The sequence below is a fragment of the Hoplias malabaricus genome, chromosome 6 (genome assembly GCF_029633855.1).
Source record: "Hoplias malabaricus isolate fHopMal1 chromosome 6, fHopMal1.hap1, whole genome shotgun sequence".
Classification (NCBI taxonomy): Eukaryota; Metazoa; Chordata; class Actinopteri; order Characiformes; family Erythrinidae; genus Hoplias; species Hoplias malabaricus.
The window spans coordinates 8,385,768-8,402,486 of record NC_089805.1 but is presented as its reverse complement, the minus strand read 5'-3'; the positions used below and the strand labels follow the sequence as shown (position 1 = coordinate 8,402,486).

At 39.7% G+C, this 16,719-nt stretch overlaps 2 protein-coding genes across 5 annotated transcripts in view; one reads left to right on the top strand and one right to left on the bottom strand.

Moving 5' to 3' along the window:
* The first annotated feature begins 1,315 nt into the window (after positions 1-1,315).
* On the top strand, positions 1,316-5,685 carry lpar2a (lysophosphatidic acid receptor 2a). The gene is made up of 3 exons (XM_066673584.1): positions 1,316-1,452; positions 2,856-3,752; positions 5,005-5,685. The coding sequence occupies exons 2-3, from the start codon at positions 3,014-3,016 to the stop codon at positions 5,277-5,279; spliced, it is 1,014 nt and encodes a 337-aa protein (XP_066529681.1). The 5' UTR covers positions 1,316-1,452; positions 2,856-3,013; the 3' UTR covers positions 5,280-5,685.
* Positions 5,686-5,948: 263 nt separating this feature from the next.
* The window catches only part of pbx4 (pre-B-cell leukemia transcription factor 4), a 33,371-nt gene continuing 22,600 nt past the window's right edge, over positions 5,949-16,719 (bottom strand). For 2 of the 4 annotated variants that reach the window (XM_066673580.1, XM_066673582.1), the window contains 6 exons: positions 14,422-14,666; positions 13,886-14,076; positions 13,258-13,393; positions 12,963-13,119; positions 10,173-10,259; positions 5,949-9,589 (listed from right to left, as the gene is read on the bottom strand). In XM_066673580.1, coding sequence (XP_066529677.1) covers positions 10,216-10,259; positions 12,963-13,119; positions 13,258-13,393; positions 13,886-14,076; positions 14,422-14,666 — 773 coding nt within the window. In that variant the 3' untranslated portion in view covers positions 5,949-9,589; positions 10,173-10,215. Of the gene's footprint in view, positions 9,590-10,172; positions 10,260-11,685; positions 11,790-12,962; positions 13,120-13,257; positions 13,394-13,885; positions 14,077-14,421; positions 14,667-16,719 lie in introns of all 4 variants that reach the window. The other 2 variants (XM_066673583.1, XM_066673581.1) reach the window with 2 other exon arrangements.

Genomic DNA, 16,719 nt, shown 5'->3' with positions numbered 1-16,719 from the left:
ATCACACTGACCATATGTGTTACTGGGTGGTAGGACTCTAGTAGAGAACGTGATTTAACCCTTTCTGCACTTCTAGGTTAATGAGACGTTGAGAGATCTTTATTTATTTATTTATTTATTTATTTATTTATTTATTTATTTTGAGGGGATTATATTATTGGTGGGTACAATTCAATAATCACTGGATATTGGTGGGGACATGTCACTTCTGTCCCTGTTAATTCTACACTATTGGTAAACACACACCCAGCGCTGTGGGCAGACATTCCCAGTGTCTGGGGAGCATTTGTGGATTAGATACTTCAGCCATGGACTGATGGAGGACTGTGCTGTTCCTTCACTCCCACGGCCCCCAATTTTACTTCCAAAATATTCATGACCCTCATTTGATTCTGTACAAAATTTCCAATTAAACACTTATACACTGAATGATACATTATTTTACTGACAAAATAAATATACTTAGAAATAAATACTTAGGAATATATAATAATATATTATATAATTTTAGTTTGTCTCTCACTCTTCCCTTTCCTGAAGTTTCAGTCACTGAAACCTCATTCTGGCACAATGGTACTTGGTTCTCTATTTAATTCTTTATTTGAACTGTTTTTGGAAACTAAATACCTCAACTTCTCCCAGCAACACATACGTAATAAACCATTGTTTAGAGAAGTGTAAAACTTACTTTTAACCTCTAAAAAATATCCATGTTCTTTATAATTCCTGTTTCAAATTTTTCCCTTATTATCATATCCAAATTAAGCTAGAGGTGGGGACTAATTATTATTATTAGGTGTTTTTGAAACTCATTTAGATTTGTTAATAATGAATGAAGGTGAAGGTGTAGAGTTACATTTAACGGCTTTGAAGGCAACTTTTATTGTATTTATTTATTTATTCAGTTAATTAGTTAGCTATTTTGAAATAATTGCACTAATTAAATTATTATAATAAGGCAGAGATGGGTTTAACTGACGTCTGGAATGTGTATTATATTGGATTTGATTTATACACTATTGTAAGTGACCTTTCGTTGTAAATTTCATTGTAAAACGTAGGTTAGTTTTGTACAAAACCTTTTCCATTTGGTTAACGTTTCATAATATAGTAGAATTCGGGGATAATATTATATTAAATTAATTCCACTGCATTTTACGCGCTTTTAAAGTGCATTTTGTAAAGGGCATGTCGTTGATTTTAAATAAGATTATAAACCAGAACAGCCACAGTACAGTTAGTGCCGTTATGGACAGTTGTGACGTCAAAATATCCCCACCAATCGGCGAGGTCTGTTTTTTCAGCCCGGAGTTCAGCTGTAAATCATAAACTCGGTAAAGGAGGTCGTCGAGGCGTCAGTCGCGGGAGAACACCCAAGAAGGAGCGCAATTGTCGCGCACAAAACATCTTTTCTGGACTTTTCTGAACACAGAGGGACCGTTCACGTCGACGGTGAGTGATTCTAAAATTTCCAGAGGTTTGTTTCGCTTCCTTTGGTTTTGTTAAGGAATGTTTAAAACTTGTAAAAAATATAATTGGCGAATCCAGTCGTGTACAACTAACTTTAAGCAGATGTTGCTCTGCCTACGAAATGTCGTCAGGATGTTTTGTATTTGCTTTGCTCTCTTTTTTTTTTATTTATTTTTTTGGTAAAATGTAATTTTCTGAAAACCTACACCTCTCAGCCTCCTGGTTGGTCATTGTTGGTTTCAGAAAACAAACCAGACAAACCTGAATGTTGGTGTAAGAGATGTGAATCTAAGATTGTTGTCACTGTGAAATGAATGTTTAGCTCTTTTTTAACGTCTAACGTTGGGTATATGTGTATATACAGGCTTTCACATTTTTGTCCCCAAACTAGTGAATGGATGCTGAAAGTGCCTTCTTTGGGGAAATTTTCCGTTCCACCTTAAATGGTGCAGGAGTTGCATTCTGGCGCCTGCTCCAACATTTAAGGTGGAACATGGAAATCCTATAGGATGTCAGTTACAGCCTCTTAAACCAGTGATTTATCATGCAATAGTAATGAATTTGGCAGCTCTGCTTGAGTGAAACGACTTATATAATCTCATGCCCCTCATAACTGTGATTTACATTAAGGGCTGAGTTATAGGCAAAGGTTTAAGATTTCCAAATGCCTTATGTTATGCAGTAATGACTCAGACCAATTTTGAAAATGTAATGACTTTTAGTTTAAACTCTTCCAGTAATAATTCCTTTTATTTACTGGGAAATGTGAAAGCTCTACAATGTCTTTCACACACAAACTAATAAAAAGGCCCTTCACGGGCACCTGAATTCACTGGAATGTGATGATAAAACTCACCTCTTTGTAAATACATGACATGGCCAAATGTTTGTGGTTTTTCATGGGCACTGAGCAGCGCTTATAAAAAAAACATTGACAGATACAAGGAAATGCTGTACATAAGCCGAAGATCATCCTGTCCAATGCCAAGTGTCGGCTAGAGGGGTGTAAAGTCAGCTGGGGCTACTGCCAGTATCATAGGGATCAGTTGCACTGTTTTTGTGATACAGGGCTTATCATCAAATATCAGTATGTGACCTCACTTCTGCTTGTGTGGTTGAATGTAGTCAAATCATCTCAGAAATGTTCAGGAGGATCACTATAAAGCTTTTACATAGAAGTGAAGGCTGTGACACAAAAGCAGGATAATTATTTGTATATTTGTATGTTTAATTACAAATAATGTCAACTTAGTTTTTTTTATAATTTATGGCGGCTCAGTAAAATGTTTTTAATATTGGCACTGTGTCCAAATATCATAAATTAATATTGTGCATCTTTTAAGCATTGATATATATTACCATATCACCTTCTCTTATTTCTCTAGGACATTCTTGAAGAACAGATTTCCTCTTAACCGTTTGATGGGATGCCACCCTAGCTTGAACTGACTATCTCTAATGGAGTGTGACTTGCAACCACAGGAAAGGGAAATCTAGCTGCGACACTGGGGTCACTCTCCTGACCCTGAGCTTTTCCTCAGCGATGCCCTCTGAAAAGTGTGAGGGACTTAATCAGAGCGTTTCATACTTCTACTCTGAGAGTAGAAAGAACATCAGTGAACAATGGAGGCCAATTGATTTTGTGGTGGTGGGCTTGGGGGTCCCCGTCTGTGTATTTATCATCCTTGCCAACATGATGGTCATGGTGGCCATCATCATGAACCGCCGCTTCCACTTCCCCATCTATTACTTGCTGGGAAACATGGCAGCTGCAGATCTTTTCGCCGGAATCTCCTACCTCAATCTCATTTTTCACACCGGCCCATGGACCATTGGGCTGTCCCAGCAGCAGTGGTTCCTCCGTGGGGCCTTGATAGAGATGAGCTTGACAGCCTCTGTGGTCAACCTGCTGGCCGTGGCTCTAGAGCGCCATCAGACCATCTTCACCATGCAGCTACACAGCACCATGTCCAACCGCAGAGTGCTGCTGCTCATCGTGGTCATCTGGACGGTGGCCATCATCATGGGCCTGGTGCCCACAATGGGCTGGAACTGCGTTTGCCAGTTGGAAACGTGCTCCACTGTAGCTCCGCTTTACTCTCGGAGCTTCCTTGTGTTCTGGGCTTTGCTCAACCTCCTCACCTTCTCCATCATGTTAGCCATCTACACGCACATTTTTGTGTATGTGCGACGGAAAAGCCGAAACATGGCCCTGAACATCGTAGAGATCTCGAACGGCGATACACTTATGAGCCTGATGAAGACGGTCTCCATGATCCTGGGTAAAGGATTTCCTTACCTTATGCGCAATATATTTAATCACTGTCCAAAGAAAAACATGTATCTCCAATCTCCATGTATCTTCATGATGTTTTCTAATTTCTAAATGATGTAACAAACTAAAAACCAACAAAAATGGAGATACATTTTTTTTATTGGACAGCAACAATATGTTCGTATTAATTGGGGCGGCACAGGCATTTTGGAATTAGATCACGATAGATCAAGTCCTAACATGTACAATCTGGTTTGGCAGGTATTCGCATAAAAATAAAAGTGCTGTCTTGTTAATCATTAACGGTATATGGGCGGTTGCTGTAATGATATCACGTAGGACAGCAGTATGCAAATGAAACTACTAAGTGACCAGTCACTAAAGCCCTGTCTTTTAACATTTACAACATGAAGCAGATACTCCTATTCAGAGAGATTAACAAAAGTACTTTGTTGTGTAAGAGAACACATTTTGGCCGATGCAAATATCTTGGAGTTTAAAATACCCTTGAACTGATTTGAAGTGTACATGTATCTAAAAAAGAGAGGGCACTATTTAATAAACCTAGCTTTAGTGCAGTTTCGCCAATGTATGTGGTAATGCGTAGAAATTGCTACACAAAAAGGACTACAACAGTTTTTTTTTAAATGTGCTAAACACGGAACTCTACTGTTTGGGCAGTGAGAGCTAGGAGAGGTTTATTCCATCAGTGTGACATCTGCACGTGGCTGCCGTCACAAATTTGCATACTTTGAGACAGGCTGTTATTCACTGTGGTCTATGAGCTTCTTCACCAGGCAGGAAGACTATTATATTTAAATTTGTGTAAGTGTCCGTATGTAGCAGCATAACTGTCTTGAAGGGGTTAAGTCATTTTCAATGGGAGCATCTGGCAAAGTTTAAATCAAACCAGAATGCAGATTAGTGAATTGAATCCTAGTGTTGGAGGTGTTGAGAGTGTTTGGAGGGTATGTTAACTATTAAGGTACAGCATATGTAGCACTTTGTTCCCTTGGCTGGTACGTAGTCAGTTTTGTTGTCCTTTGGAATGATAATTGCACAGTAACATTCTCTAGGAAACAGATGTTCTTGGACTAGAAAGGCTGTTCCTAATGAAAACTAGTGAATCCTTCTAAGTAGACTCCACGGTTTGGGGCTGTATGTTGCTGAAAACAGGATGTGGTTCTTGACAAACAAAGCCTCAAGATTTATGCTTGCTGACTTTTGTTCTGTTTGCATGTTGTCGTGTCTATCCTCAGGTGCCTTTGTGATATGCTGGACCCCAGGTTTGGTCATTTTGTTGCTGGATGGGCTTCGTTTTGAAAAGTTTGTTCTGCAGTTTGAGAAATACTGCCTGGTTTTGGCAGAGTGCAACTCTCTGGTGAACCCCATCATCTACTCCTGCCGGGACAAGGAGATGAGGAGAACATTCAAACGCATACTGTGCTTTCTGTGCAGACGGGGAGGGGAAGAGGAGGTTGAACCTTCCAATGTTCAGACAGACACAATAAGAAGAGAGTGTTTGCTGACCTAGAAATGCTAGAAGTACAACAACACTCTGTGCGAATGTCATTCTTCACATTAAAATGCAAAGACTCCTGTCCTGTTTAAAACAGATGCAAGTTTCTTCTCGTGACACAAAGGACTGTTTTCTTCATTCCATTCCTTCATCCAGACCCCAAATATATTGCCTTGTTTTCTGCAGTCATGCACATACATTTAGATCTGATTCATTCAGAACCTCTTCACAAAGTCATAATTGTGGACAGGGCATCAATGTACCAGTGTGGTTTTATAACATAACTGTTCTATAAACAAGAGATGTTGCTGTCTAAATGAAGCATTTGTTACATGTTCTTAGGTTTGCAGTAAATGTTGAATAATTTGAATAAACCACACAGAAGGCTTTTGTACAAGTTCATGTTGCGTGATGTACACATGCAGCCTCATAAGTGGAATGATAAACCAGACACAAAAAATCAAAAGCACACTAGATTATTTTATTAGTTTTTGTTTTTCTAATAAGGAACACTACAATTCTCATATTTCTTTTTTTTTCTCTTACTAGAACAGTTCTAAAGTTGAGGTATAAAAGGAGTTCATAACAGACTAGCAAGTCTGAAAATGGCAAGGTTTATATACAAGAGAAATGGAGAGAATAGGAGAGGTAGAGAAAGGGGGAGTGGTGAATACAGAAGGGACAAAAGATGGGAGGAAGAAGGATATACTACAGCTTTAAGAAAATAACAGAAAGAACCACCTCGGTATCATTTGTCATGGTGCAGTAGAATTGTATAGTAGTGTGGACTTGCAAGTGGTGTTAAAAGTATATTAAATCACTGACCTAGGATCAGTTGTGGTTGTTGCTGAAATCAGTATAATGATGACAGGAAGCTTCTCTTGGGTCACGGTGCCTCAGCTTTGACTTTTAGTCTCTGAGCTCTGTGTGAAGGCAAAGCGCACTGTGCACTCTGCACACGTTAATTTCACGTGACATGATATTTTAAGTCAAACCACAACGTGACCAGCACCATCTCAGACACCATTGATGTGCAATAGGAATCTCATGCGGTTGTGTGAGAAACATGCAACTTCCTGCTGTAGAAAAGTTCACGTCTCCAGCAATGAAAGCAAAACCATTCAATGATAAGGAAGTTTCAGTTACATTCCCTCTGTATGTTTGACTAGTTTAAGGAACTGTGAGAAGACTTCTGACATCATGATAAAAGGGCAAGTTTGTGTTTGTCTACTCTCATATGCTGGGAAAGGAAATGATTGAGCTTAAAAAGACATACGTGGGAACACAATCACAATCCATCTCAGCACACCTTTCTCTGTAGATAAAATGCTTAGATAAACTTGCTTTCTTGCTAAGTGTCTAGACAGAGCAGAGATTAGACAGAAATGGAGATGAATAGTTATCAAGCCTACTTTCAGTATGACTGACCCATCCCTGTTTTGTTCTGAAAAATCAGAGGGAGATTGTTAACATTGCAGCTCAAATACCGCAAGCACGTTATGGTGAAACGTATGAAGACAGCTCCAAATTATTGGGGTCATCATATGTCGATGAGCTGATTTTGGTGAGTCAAAGCTCATCACTGGTTCCGGCCTAATCTGCAATTATTAAACAAGTAATAACTATAATGAAATATATAATAATTGTTAACCAGCCCAAGCTCCCAATCAGAAATCATAAAAAGGGAGGAGCTTCAAAATCGAATGTAGTGCCTAAATTCAACAAAATTGGATAAACGTTTTTGCTTTCCTCGCTACGTGGTCATTGCTGGAGGATGCACTTTTCTACTCCTCCGTGACTGGATGTGATATAACACGGCGACAGTAAGGAAACTCTCACTGCACCATGAACAAATATCAGGTCTAACAAAAAACACGCAGATAACACTCCAAATCCCCAATTCAAAGTCAACAAAATCCAAAATGAACATTACAAATATTACTCATCAGCAGAGTAAAGGCAAAACAAACCAGGCATTAAAAAAACAACATGTAAGTATATAAAAAGAGAAATACACCGAAACATTCCACAATCTGTACAATGACATCCATAGATGACCGGTACAAAAAGGAGGAAGAAAAACAAAACAAATGTAATTTGGTGTAGTAATAGCATTAGTTATAAGACAGCCATATGATTTTTTTTTTGTTTTAACTAACATTAATCTATACATGACACTATGATCTGGGTAATTCCTTGAAAAGGTCCGTAGAGTTTGTTCTTTCATACATATAAACAAAACCCCTCATGTTTCATCATTGAGTCTTTTGTGTAACAATTTCCATTCGTGTATCAAAAACGCCCTGGTACTACCACGGTCTGACTGTATTAAAAATAAAGAGAGAGGGATAGACGCACGTTAGAAACAACACAACCCAGCATACCATATCTCCTGTGTCAGAAAAACGATACTCGAGATTGGTGTGTTATTCCAAGGTGTTGGCTGCAGTCCACCTGTTTCAAATTCAGAACATGTCTGATGCTAGTTTTTGGTTAAACTTCAAAGGAGAAAAGCCCTTGTTGCTTGGCCATGTTAACTGGTTTAAAAAAAAAAAAAGAAAGGAGTTCCTGTGAGGCATAAAATGATCAGCAACAGAAGGGACGGCATGTGCTTTTGTGGCATGCTATTATTACTGAATGAGTGCTTTTAATTGCACATACAATACAATCAGTTATAAAGTGTGACTGAGAATACATACAAAAACAAAACAAACAAAAACCCAGAAACCAATTTAAGAAAAAAAAAAAAATCTCCAAACACACGTCCTGTGCACACTCATGCGCACACAAACATATATATGTACCACGAGAGGCCATCAGACAACACATACAGAAGCACAAAATCAAATTCCCTACAGAATCCGCTTCCTCCCAAACTGTAACAAGCACAATTTACATCTACAATTATGAGACACTCTCATAAGCATTTAGTATTTAACATTTTTGGTTTGGAAGAGTACAGGTAAAGACCATAGTTGTAAGCACTGGATCTTTTTCAGTGCTTTGTTGCATCTGGGGGCTGATGCAAAGCTGTAGGGAAGCACACTATACTGCAAAAAGCCCCAAAATTGTGGTTTCCTGGTGGGGCAATATACTGTGTGCATGTACATGATGCATGGTAAGGTTATTTGTTTATGGTTTTTGGTCTGTCAATATATCCTCTCCATTCTGTAGCATTTCTTTATGTGAAATTAAAAATGAGGAGAAAAAAAAAGAATCTTAAAACTGAACAAGCTATGCAATTTAAATCTCTAAAACAGCTTTGAAGCCTACATGCATGGAAGACAGTTTTGTATTTATTAAAACAAAAAAACAAAACAAAACACCTTGCTTGTCCTGGCCCACTTCTAAACCGGCTCCATGTACCATCCACTCCGAATGAACTGAAAAACTAATGAAGTCTACAGTGTACTTATATTTGGTGGCTGGTGCATTATTTGTGGGAAAGTGTATTACAAAAAAGCACTAGTCTATTTCAAAACAGAAAGTGAGAACTAAAGAAAACTACTACTTCTCTTAAAAGACACAGCAGACTAGGGCAGAGTGTAACTCCTAGCTGCATGGTTTACATTTTTTCTTGCCCTCTGCTCCTGTACAGACCTGCGCACCATTTCCCTCCATTTCCCTAGAAGTAAGTGTAAAAGCATGACCCATCACCCAGCCAAGGTTTACACCACTGCTGTCTTCTCCACTTCTACCCTCACCTTTCTAAATATATCTATATTTGTGCTTAGTTGATCCTTTGAATAGTGGAATGCAACCAAGTGTAAATGTGCATGAATCTTAAAACATAACTAGTTATTCTATTATTTAGGCAGCTGTAAAATTCCCAAAAAAAAAGCACAGGCAAAACAAGTTAAATGGAGACTGAAGGAATTTTGCATGGGATCTTGGTGTTTGGGTTGTCTGAGGTTGTTTTTTTCTTTCATTTTTTTTTTTTTTGATGAACAGAAGGAGATTTGACTGCTGACAGCACTTTGGTTTCAGCAGGGAGGCAGGAGCTCCTGTGTGATCTTCTCTGGCTGAATGAGTGGGTCATTACATGTGTATGTATGTGTGTCCATTGTGGTCCATCTCCACAGTGGAGCTGACCTACAAAGTAGAACTCGGGGGAAAATGTTCACTGGCATCAGCAGTGGCTAAACTGTGTAACAAAAGCAGAGATCAAGGAGGGCTGCACTGGTGGAAGAGTTCAGATATTGTGTGTGTGAGTTGTGGGGAGTAGTGGAAGCTCAGGTGGAGGTGTCCGAGTGGACGCTGCTGGGATGTCCGGGTGGAGGGGTGATGGAGGAGGGATTGGGGTTTTCTTGCCAGCTTCCGTTGGCCTGTAGCAGAAAGAAAACAAAGTGTTACACTCTACATTATTATTACAATTCAACGGGACATTTTAAAATATTATTCTTAAGCCTCAGAAATTCTATATTTTAAAAGCAGAGTAGCACTTGATTTATTTAGGGAGCAGTAAAAAGCAATTGTTTAATGTCAATATGTAGAAAACATCTTTGCTGATTGTTGACTCTTACTACATTTCCAAGGATCAAGCAGAAAGACACATAACACCTGCATCACCTTTCTCATTTTGTTTTTCTGATTTAGTTTCACTATTTAAAACTGTCATTCAAGTCCCGCTGCTTTACTTTCTTAATATGAGTATTATACTGGTTTAAAGAAAAACTATTAATATCTGTGAAAGCCAAAAAATGTCCACAAACAAATGTATTTATTACTCAGACATAGCTGATCAGATATGGGTAAGTACCTAACCTGGCACGGGCCGAAAATAAGTTTCTGCTAAAATCCTTACATGTTGTATGAAAGTAGTACTATGGTGAATGTAAATCCCAAGTACAAACTAAATTCAAACTTTGTTTGATTAAATGTAAAATTAATGTGTGCAATATTACTCACATCTAGGTGGTGTGGGGTGTAAAGGGCACTTCCTGACAGCTCCTCATAGCCGCCCGTCAGGTGTGTAGCACGGTGCAGGGTATCCACCTGTCACACACAGAAGATAATACATGATTATTATTACATTCTGCAATCACACACCTAGTTTTAGATGAACACACACAATGGCACTTGAATGGCACTCCTGTTTTTAAGTGCAGTGTGACTGTTACACCAAAGTACATCTGAAATAGCAAACCATTATCAGTAATCATGCTATTCATAATTATTAACTCCACTCCACACGGTGATTATAAAAGTCGGTGAAAGCAGTCACAAAACAAAACCCCTAAACCCTTTAACATCCCAAGGCCGGACTTAATAATCTTTTATCAATTTCAGACTTGACGGAAGTCACATGTCAGACATGGACTGTGACAACGACTCTATTATCAAGCCTTGCTGACTCCTAATCCATTTTGGTTCTATGTTGCCTAGGCCTCAGGGCTAGGCATGAGCTTGAGGACCTTTTCCACATTCGTGTGCAGCTGTCCTTATTCACAGAATCACAGAACAAGAAAACTGAATCAGCATTTTGAAGGAAGAACCCAGTGGATAAGAAGACCCACAGCACATGGGTGAAGGTGCAAGGTAAGAACACAGGGTACAATGAACAAGTACTAAATACAGTATGATGGTAAAAAAGAAATGGTAAAAGGGTCTTTGGGTGTGGGTCTATGCAGGGAGGGCGCAGGACTGGGAGCTACTGCTAGAGTCTGATGGCAGACGTCTTGGTGCCACAGGAGACTGGGCTCAGGATGAGTGGGAGGACAACTAAAGCCACCTGGAGTACCACTGCCATACACTTTTTAGCGTTTCCTTCCTCTAACACACATGAACCAATTAAATCTACGTCTTTCATCGGGGTAAAAGAATACTTAAAAATTATGGAGACTGTCAAAATCATTCTCAAAAGTCTGGAGCACAACACCTTGCTTTACAGGAAACATACCCATATTTAAATATTCTTAAACATACAAAAATACAAAGTAAATCTAAACATAATATAAAATTAAATCTTGAATAAAGTTAAATTGACAGTTACGACAATTATTGACAGTAAAATTACGACTGGATGTTTTAATAAAACAAGTTACAATTGCTTCTAAGTGATGAGCAACAGAACATTTTCAGATAAATATAAATACTTGGAAGGTATTAATGCAATTCAGGGTGTTACATATCATGTTTCTCTTAAGGAAATGAAATAGAATAATAGTTCTACTTCAGTAACACGAGCATAGTATAAAAAAACAAAAACCGAAAACGAAAAGAACGAAATACATGTACCACCCCCAAAACTTATCAACAATTCTTTCCTGATTTTAACTGGGTGCGTTAGAGTGGGAACACTATATGCATGGCAAGATTGTTCCAGGATTAGGGTTGGGAGCGACGGTTAAGGAAACTAAAAAGGAACCTCTGGGAGAGGGAGGGCATTGAGGCAGGCCTTGGGGGAGTCCTCAGTGCCTACCTGCTGCTGCAGAGAGGGGGCGATGTTGAGGCCCTCCCCGTTGAGCGAACGCAGGCCGAGGTAACCCTCTCCTGACCGAGACAAGCCATAGGACCCTGAAGACCCTGTGGGGCAATACACGCAGTTTTGCCAGGGTCACGTATGGAAAGGATTTAAAGACATGACTCAACGGAAATGCACCCTGTGCTCGGGGCATGAAAATCAGGACAGGTCACATTCCAAGGCTTCTGGGACATCCTGCTCAAGCCCTTGTATTAAAGAAGAAAAAACTCCATAACAAACAGGAACAAACGGTTGTCTGCAGGCCATGATGGACGCAGTCAAAGCAAGCTCATGATTAACAATAATTATCCTTTACACCCAGTTCCACTTGCCTCTACTTGTCATTTTATGCACCATGAAATCTTAAAGCACACCAGTTGAGGGAAGGCACTGGTAGTAATATGAGAACGTCAGAACTAACCATTGTAAAATAATGTTAAATCACCTACCTTTTACCCTCTGCCTCCTGAGCAAATAGAGGTTATTATACTAGAAATATATATGTATGCTTTGAAGTGGAAAAGAAAGGGGGGATATATAGTGTGTTAAATGTTAAACAGTGAAAATGGCTCAAGGTGACAAAGACAAAAGCTAACAGATATTATGAGACTAGAAAAAAATGCCACAAATCAGAGGAAACCACTCACTAAATATAATATGAAAATTCTGATCATGTGAAATCAGCTGATTCTCTGCAATTAAACATGGAGTAAATGAAACTACCAAATAGAGTGTATGTTTAAAAATGAAAACACACAATTCCTATATCTTATGTCCTTTCATATAAGATAAACTACCACAGTGGTGTGAGAAATTTGCATGGAAAGAGGCAACAACCGAATTCAGCCCATAAAGCCAAGCCCCAGATCAAACCAGACTTAAGACAGTCAAAAGACAGTGGTGACCATGAGCAAAGAGCAAAAACGAAGACTTGTGACCGGTGGAAAAGACAAACAAAGACACACGTAGAACCTTGAAAGGGAAAGACAACAGTGATAGCAGAGTGTGCGTGTGTGAGTGTGTGTGTTTATGTTTGGGTGTGTGTTGTGAAATAATAACAGACCTTTTGGGGCCCTTTCAAGGCCAGCAAAGGCGCTGAGCTAGTTGTGTTGGCATGTGTTGTACTCTGGCTGGTTTGAGGGAAGTTTAAGGAAAGGTATGTGTGTGTATGTGTGTGTGTGTGTGTGTGTTTGTTTGTGTTCTACAGAATAATAAGCAGTTGGTGAAGACATTACCTGAGTTGGGTGTTGCTGGAGAGTTTGCCTGGCTAGCCTGTGCAGACACATTTGCAGCATCCACCGCTGTTTTAACTGCGTACAGATTCGCTTCCTCTTGGAACTTACCAATGTTCTTCTTGTACCGAATTCTCTTGTTGCCGAACCAATTAGAGACCTGAAAAGACATTAATTGGATCATAATTGGATCATAACTTTATGACAAGGACAAATGATTTAAAGCTGATACATGCCAAAGATGTTAGTTCAACTGATCGATGGAAATTCACTGAACAATGTCAGTCAACACTCTCACCTGAGAGACAGTGATCCCGCACTTTTTGGCCAGCTCCTCCTTCGCTTCCTCACTAGGGTAGGGGTTAGACAGGTGAGAGTAAAAATACTCATTTAGCACCTCTGTTGCTTGCTTATTGAAGTTACGCCTCTTGCGCCTGTAAAGAGAACAAAATAACATTAGACATTAAATGAGCAATTTAGAAACATGCACAAGGCTTTTAAAGGGGAATAGCAGACTTTTAAAATGTGCTGCATAATTCAGTGTTTGATTCTTTATTCAGTGTGGTACGATGCAAAATGCTCACTGTAGAGGAAAGTTCTTTACACTGACAGTGTCAGGAATTAAGAATTTTGGCATATACAATATCAAATGGCATATAGCCATTTTATTTACTATCCAAAATAACCAGTGAACCTACATATATTTTCGTGTTTAATAGTTAAATATTTGTAAATCTGAAACAATACATTTTCTTTGTTGACTAATACATCTTTGTAAAACCTTGGATATACCTCGTAATATTGTTCCAAAACAGTATTAACCTAAGTCTTTGCATCAAAAACCAAAAGTCAATCTTATGGCTTATACACTTCAAATAAAACCTGTGCAGAGGCTGAAACAGAGAGCACAGACCACAGACACACACCTGGCATCGAGGAAGCGAGAGCGGAGGATCATGACTGCCTCACATGTGCTCTGTTTGAGCTGCATCTGGATGGAGCTGAATTTGCGGTGGATGATGGCCACCATGCGCTCTATCTCTTTGGGTGAGATGGGTCGGGTACGCGACTGCTCCCGCAGCAGGTTCATCACATGGTTGGTGAATTCACTGCAAGCCTGAGATGCCAGAGAGAGAGAGAGAGAGAGATGGTGAGTCACAACATAGAACAAGACTGCAGGCTATGATCAAAATATAACTGCAGTATATCACTAGAATAATATTACTACACACTGGGACTGCAACTAGATCAGATGAACGCTTAAAGATCTAATATTTACATCTTTTACATTTGTACTTCTATAAAAAATCTGTACTGTATAATTGCTTGATTTGTAAGAATGCTCAAAAAGAATTAAACAATACATAACATCCTAAACAGAAGGCCACTAATATACTTTCCTGTATATTATAGCTTGATGTATAAAAAGCTTGAGACCACCATGCCTGAATGGGCCTCATACCTGTTCATATTTCTCCAACTCTGAGTGGTAGATCTGGCGGATCTGTGCGAGTTTGGCTCTGTAGTCTGAATGCTCAATGCTTCCGTCATTGGGTGATCCGCCTGCTGCGGCTGCGGCGGCTGCTGCTGCTGCTGATCCGCCACCTTTCTCGGGACCAGACACACCCTCGGCTAGCAGCATGTTATCCAGGCGCATGATTTGGGGGTCTGGGGGGTCCTCCTCTTGAACCCCTCTGATACTTAACACTGTGGAACAAAGAGACAAGATATGTGTTTTTATGAGGATAGGAGAGGCTGAGAAGTACTGTTTTACATCAACAAAGAAGCACAGTAATGTCCTGCTTCCAAAACATAGAGCAGGGTGGTGATAGATGTTTCACATATTGCCTTCAATGTTTGCTGTTGATGTTTCACTGTTAAAAGGGTCTTGAAATAAGCTATTAAATTAGCTTTTGTCACTAACAAGCTATTATTGCAGAAGCTAAACAGTATCTAATGAAATAACCTCAAAAGCTAATGTCAAAGAGGGGGGGAGGTATGCTACGTAGTGTATTTTTGCTGCTATCAAAGTTTTGCATTTACAACATACAATATATTGACACTACAGAAGCAATACTGCCCTTGCACTGTGTATGATATAAATATTATTTTTTTATGACACACCAGGTTCCTTTCATCATATTTTATTAAATAACTACAACAGCAAACCAGAACAAAACACGCAAGCACAGTATGGGTAAACAATAAGAAAAAATAAAAAGGGCACAGTTCTGCTTTTGGCCAGTAGAGGACAGCATGGTCCCTCTGTGACAGTGGGCCAGTGTAATGCGAGTATGAGGCATGGCTCTAGTAATAGGAGAGCATGTGCTGTCACTAGCAGCGCCGGCAGCCATAAGTACAGCTTTCAGCCCCAGCAGTCCAGCAGTGTATTAACCTGGGACCCCTGTCACCCCACTAGCTCCAGCACATCTCTCACACAACTTACAGACAGCCCCCCTCATATTTATGCACATAAGAGGCAGAAAATCCACAGAGGGGGATATATGCAAGAGAGAAAAAGGTGCACATCGTGGGACAGTACAGAAAGAAGGGATATTCTGTCTTCTGCAGAAAAAAAAAAGCTGCTGAACTTTCTACTGAAACACATTGACAGCATTCCACAAAGAACGCCACAACGGGTAACTCCGTGAGGCTGCTGGTCCAGCCTGTTTCTAATGAGTCACAAAAAAAAAAAAAAAAAAGACAAAAGACAAAACTTTCAGCTAGATATTTCTCAGGGCAGAGGCCAATAGATGTTGTACACATATATTCTTATTAATCCGCTATAATTTGTGTTTTTGTAACCAACGGTTGTTCTTTGTGAACACAATGTGATGAGTGGGCCAATAGAAATAGTCTTAAAGTGAAACGGTTTTAGGACAGTGACAATACAGAATCTACTCCACCATGCATATTACAAGGTGCTCTGCTAATGTGGATCTGCTGACTGTGCCACACAGACAGAAAAAAAGTCAAAGCTTTTCTTTGTATTCTCTTTCAAACACTTAACTGATAACACATTTCGCTGCACCAACTGTAACGCCACTTAATATGTTTCTAACTCCCTCCCCCTCTTTATAATCTCCCTCCTTCGAGTTTTTAACTTTTTTCCTCTGGCTAGCACTCATTTCATTCTTGTTCCCTCTTGCCTCTTCTGGGTCCCTTCATTCAACCCCCCTCTACCACATTCCTTCTCTCCGTTTCTCCCCCTCTCACGGTTCAGGAATGCAGCGTACCCAGCCGACTGAACTAATGACCCTGTTTCGCCCATCCCTCTCTTTCTCTCTCTTTCTTTCTCTTACTTTATCTTTTACCCTCTCCTGATTTCAGCCAGTAAAGCTCCCCCTAAGTCCAATAAAAAAAATAGAAGTAAAACTTTTTTTTTCGGAGAGTACATTAAATCAGATTAAGTGTCTGTTCACTTTTCCGTGGAGACTGAGGCTAAGCAGCGAAAAAAGGATTTGGACCAACATGCAGCAAGCAGACGGAATAAAGGGGGGAGGGAAAAAAAGAGAAAAAAAAAGAAGAGAAAAACACTCCACACATATGGTTCAGTACACAAACACCGGTTCGGCTGCCCCAAACACGCTCCCAGACTAACCACTTCCTGAGCTGACCAGGCAGAAAGGACTAAAGGTTGGGGTTGGTCAGACCAGGGGTACCATTTTACCAGCATTTGAATCAAGTCAAAGGAGCAATACTCACCCCTACCCCCTCCCTCCAATAACAAACAGTAAACCCTCCAGCTGCAGCCCTGAAG

Excerpts from the sequence above, each read along its gene's own strand:
- lpar2a (XM_066673584.1), top strand. The coding sequence starts at position 3,014 with ATGCCCTCTGAAAAGTGTGAGGGACTTAATCAGAGCGTTTCATACTTC. Across the intron at positions 3,753-5,004 it reads GACGGTCTCCATGATCCTGG|GTGCCTTTGTGATATGCTGG; the intron begins GTAAAGGATTTC and ends GTCTATCCTCAG.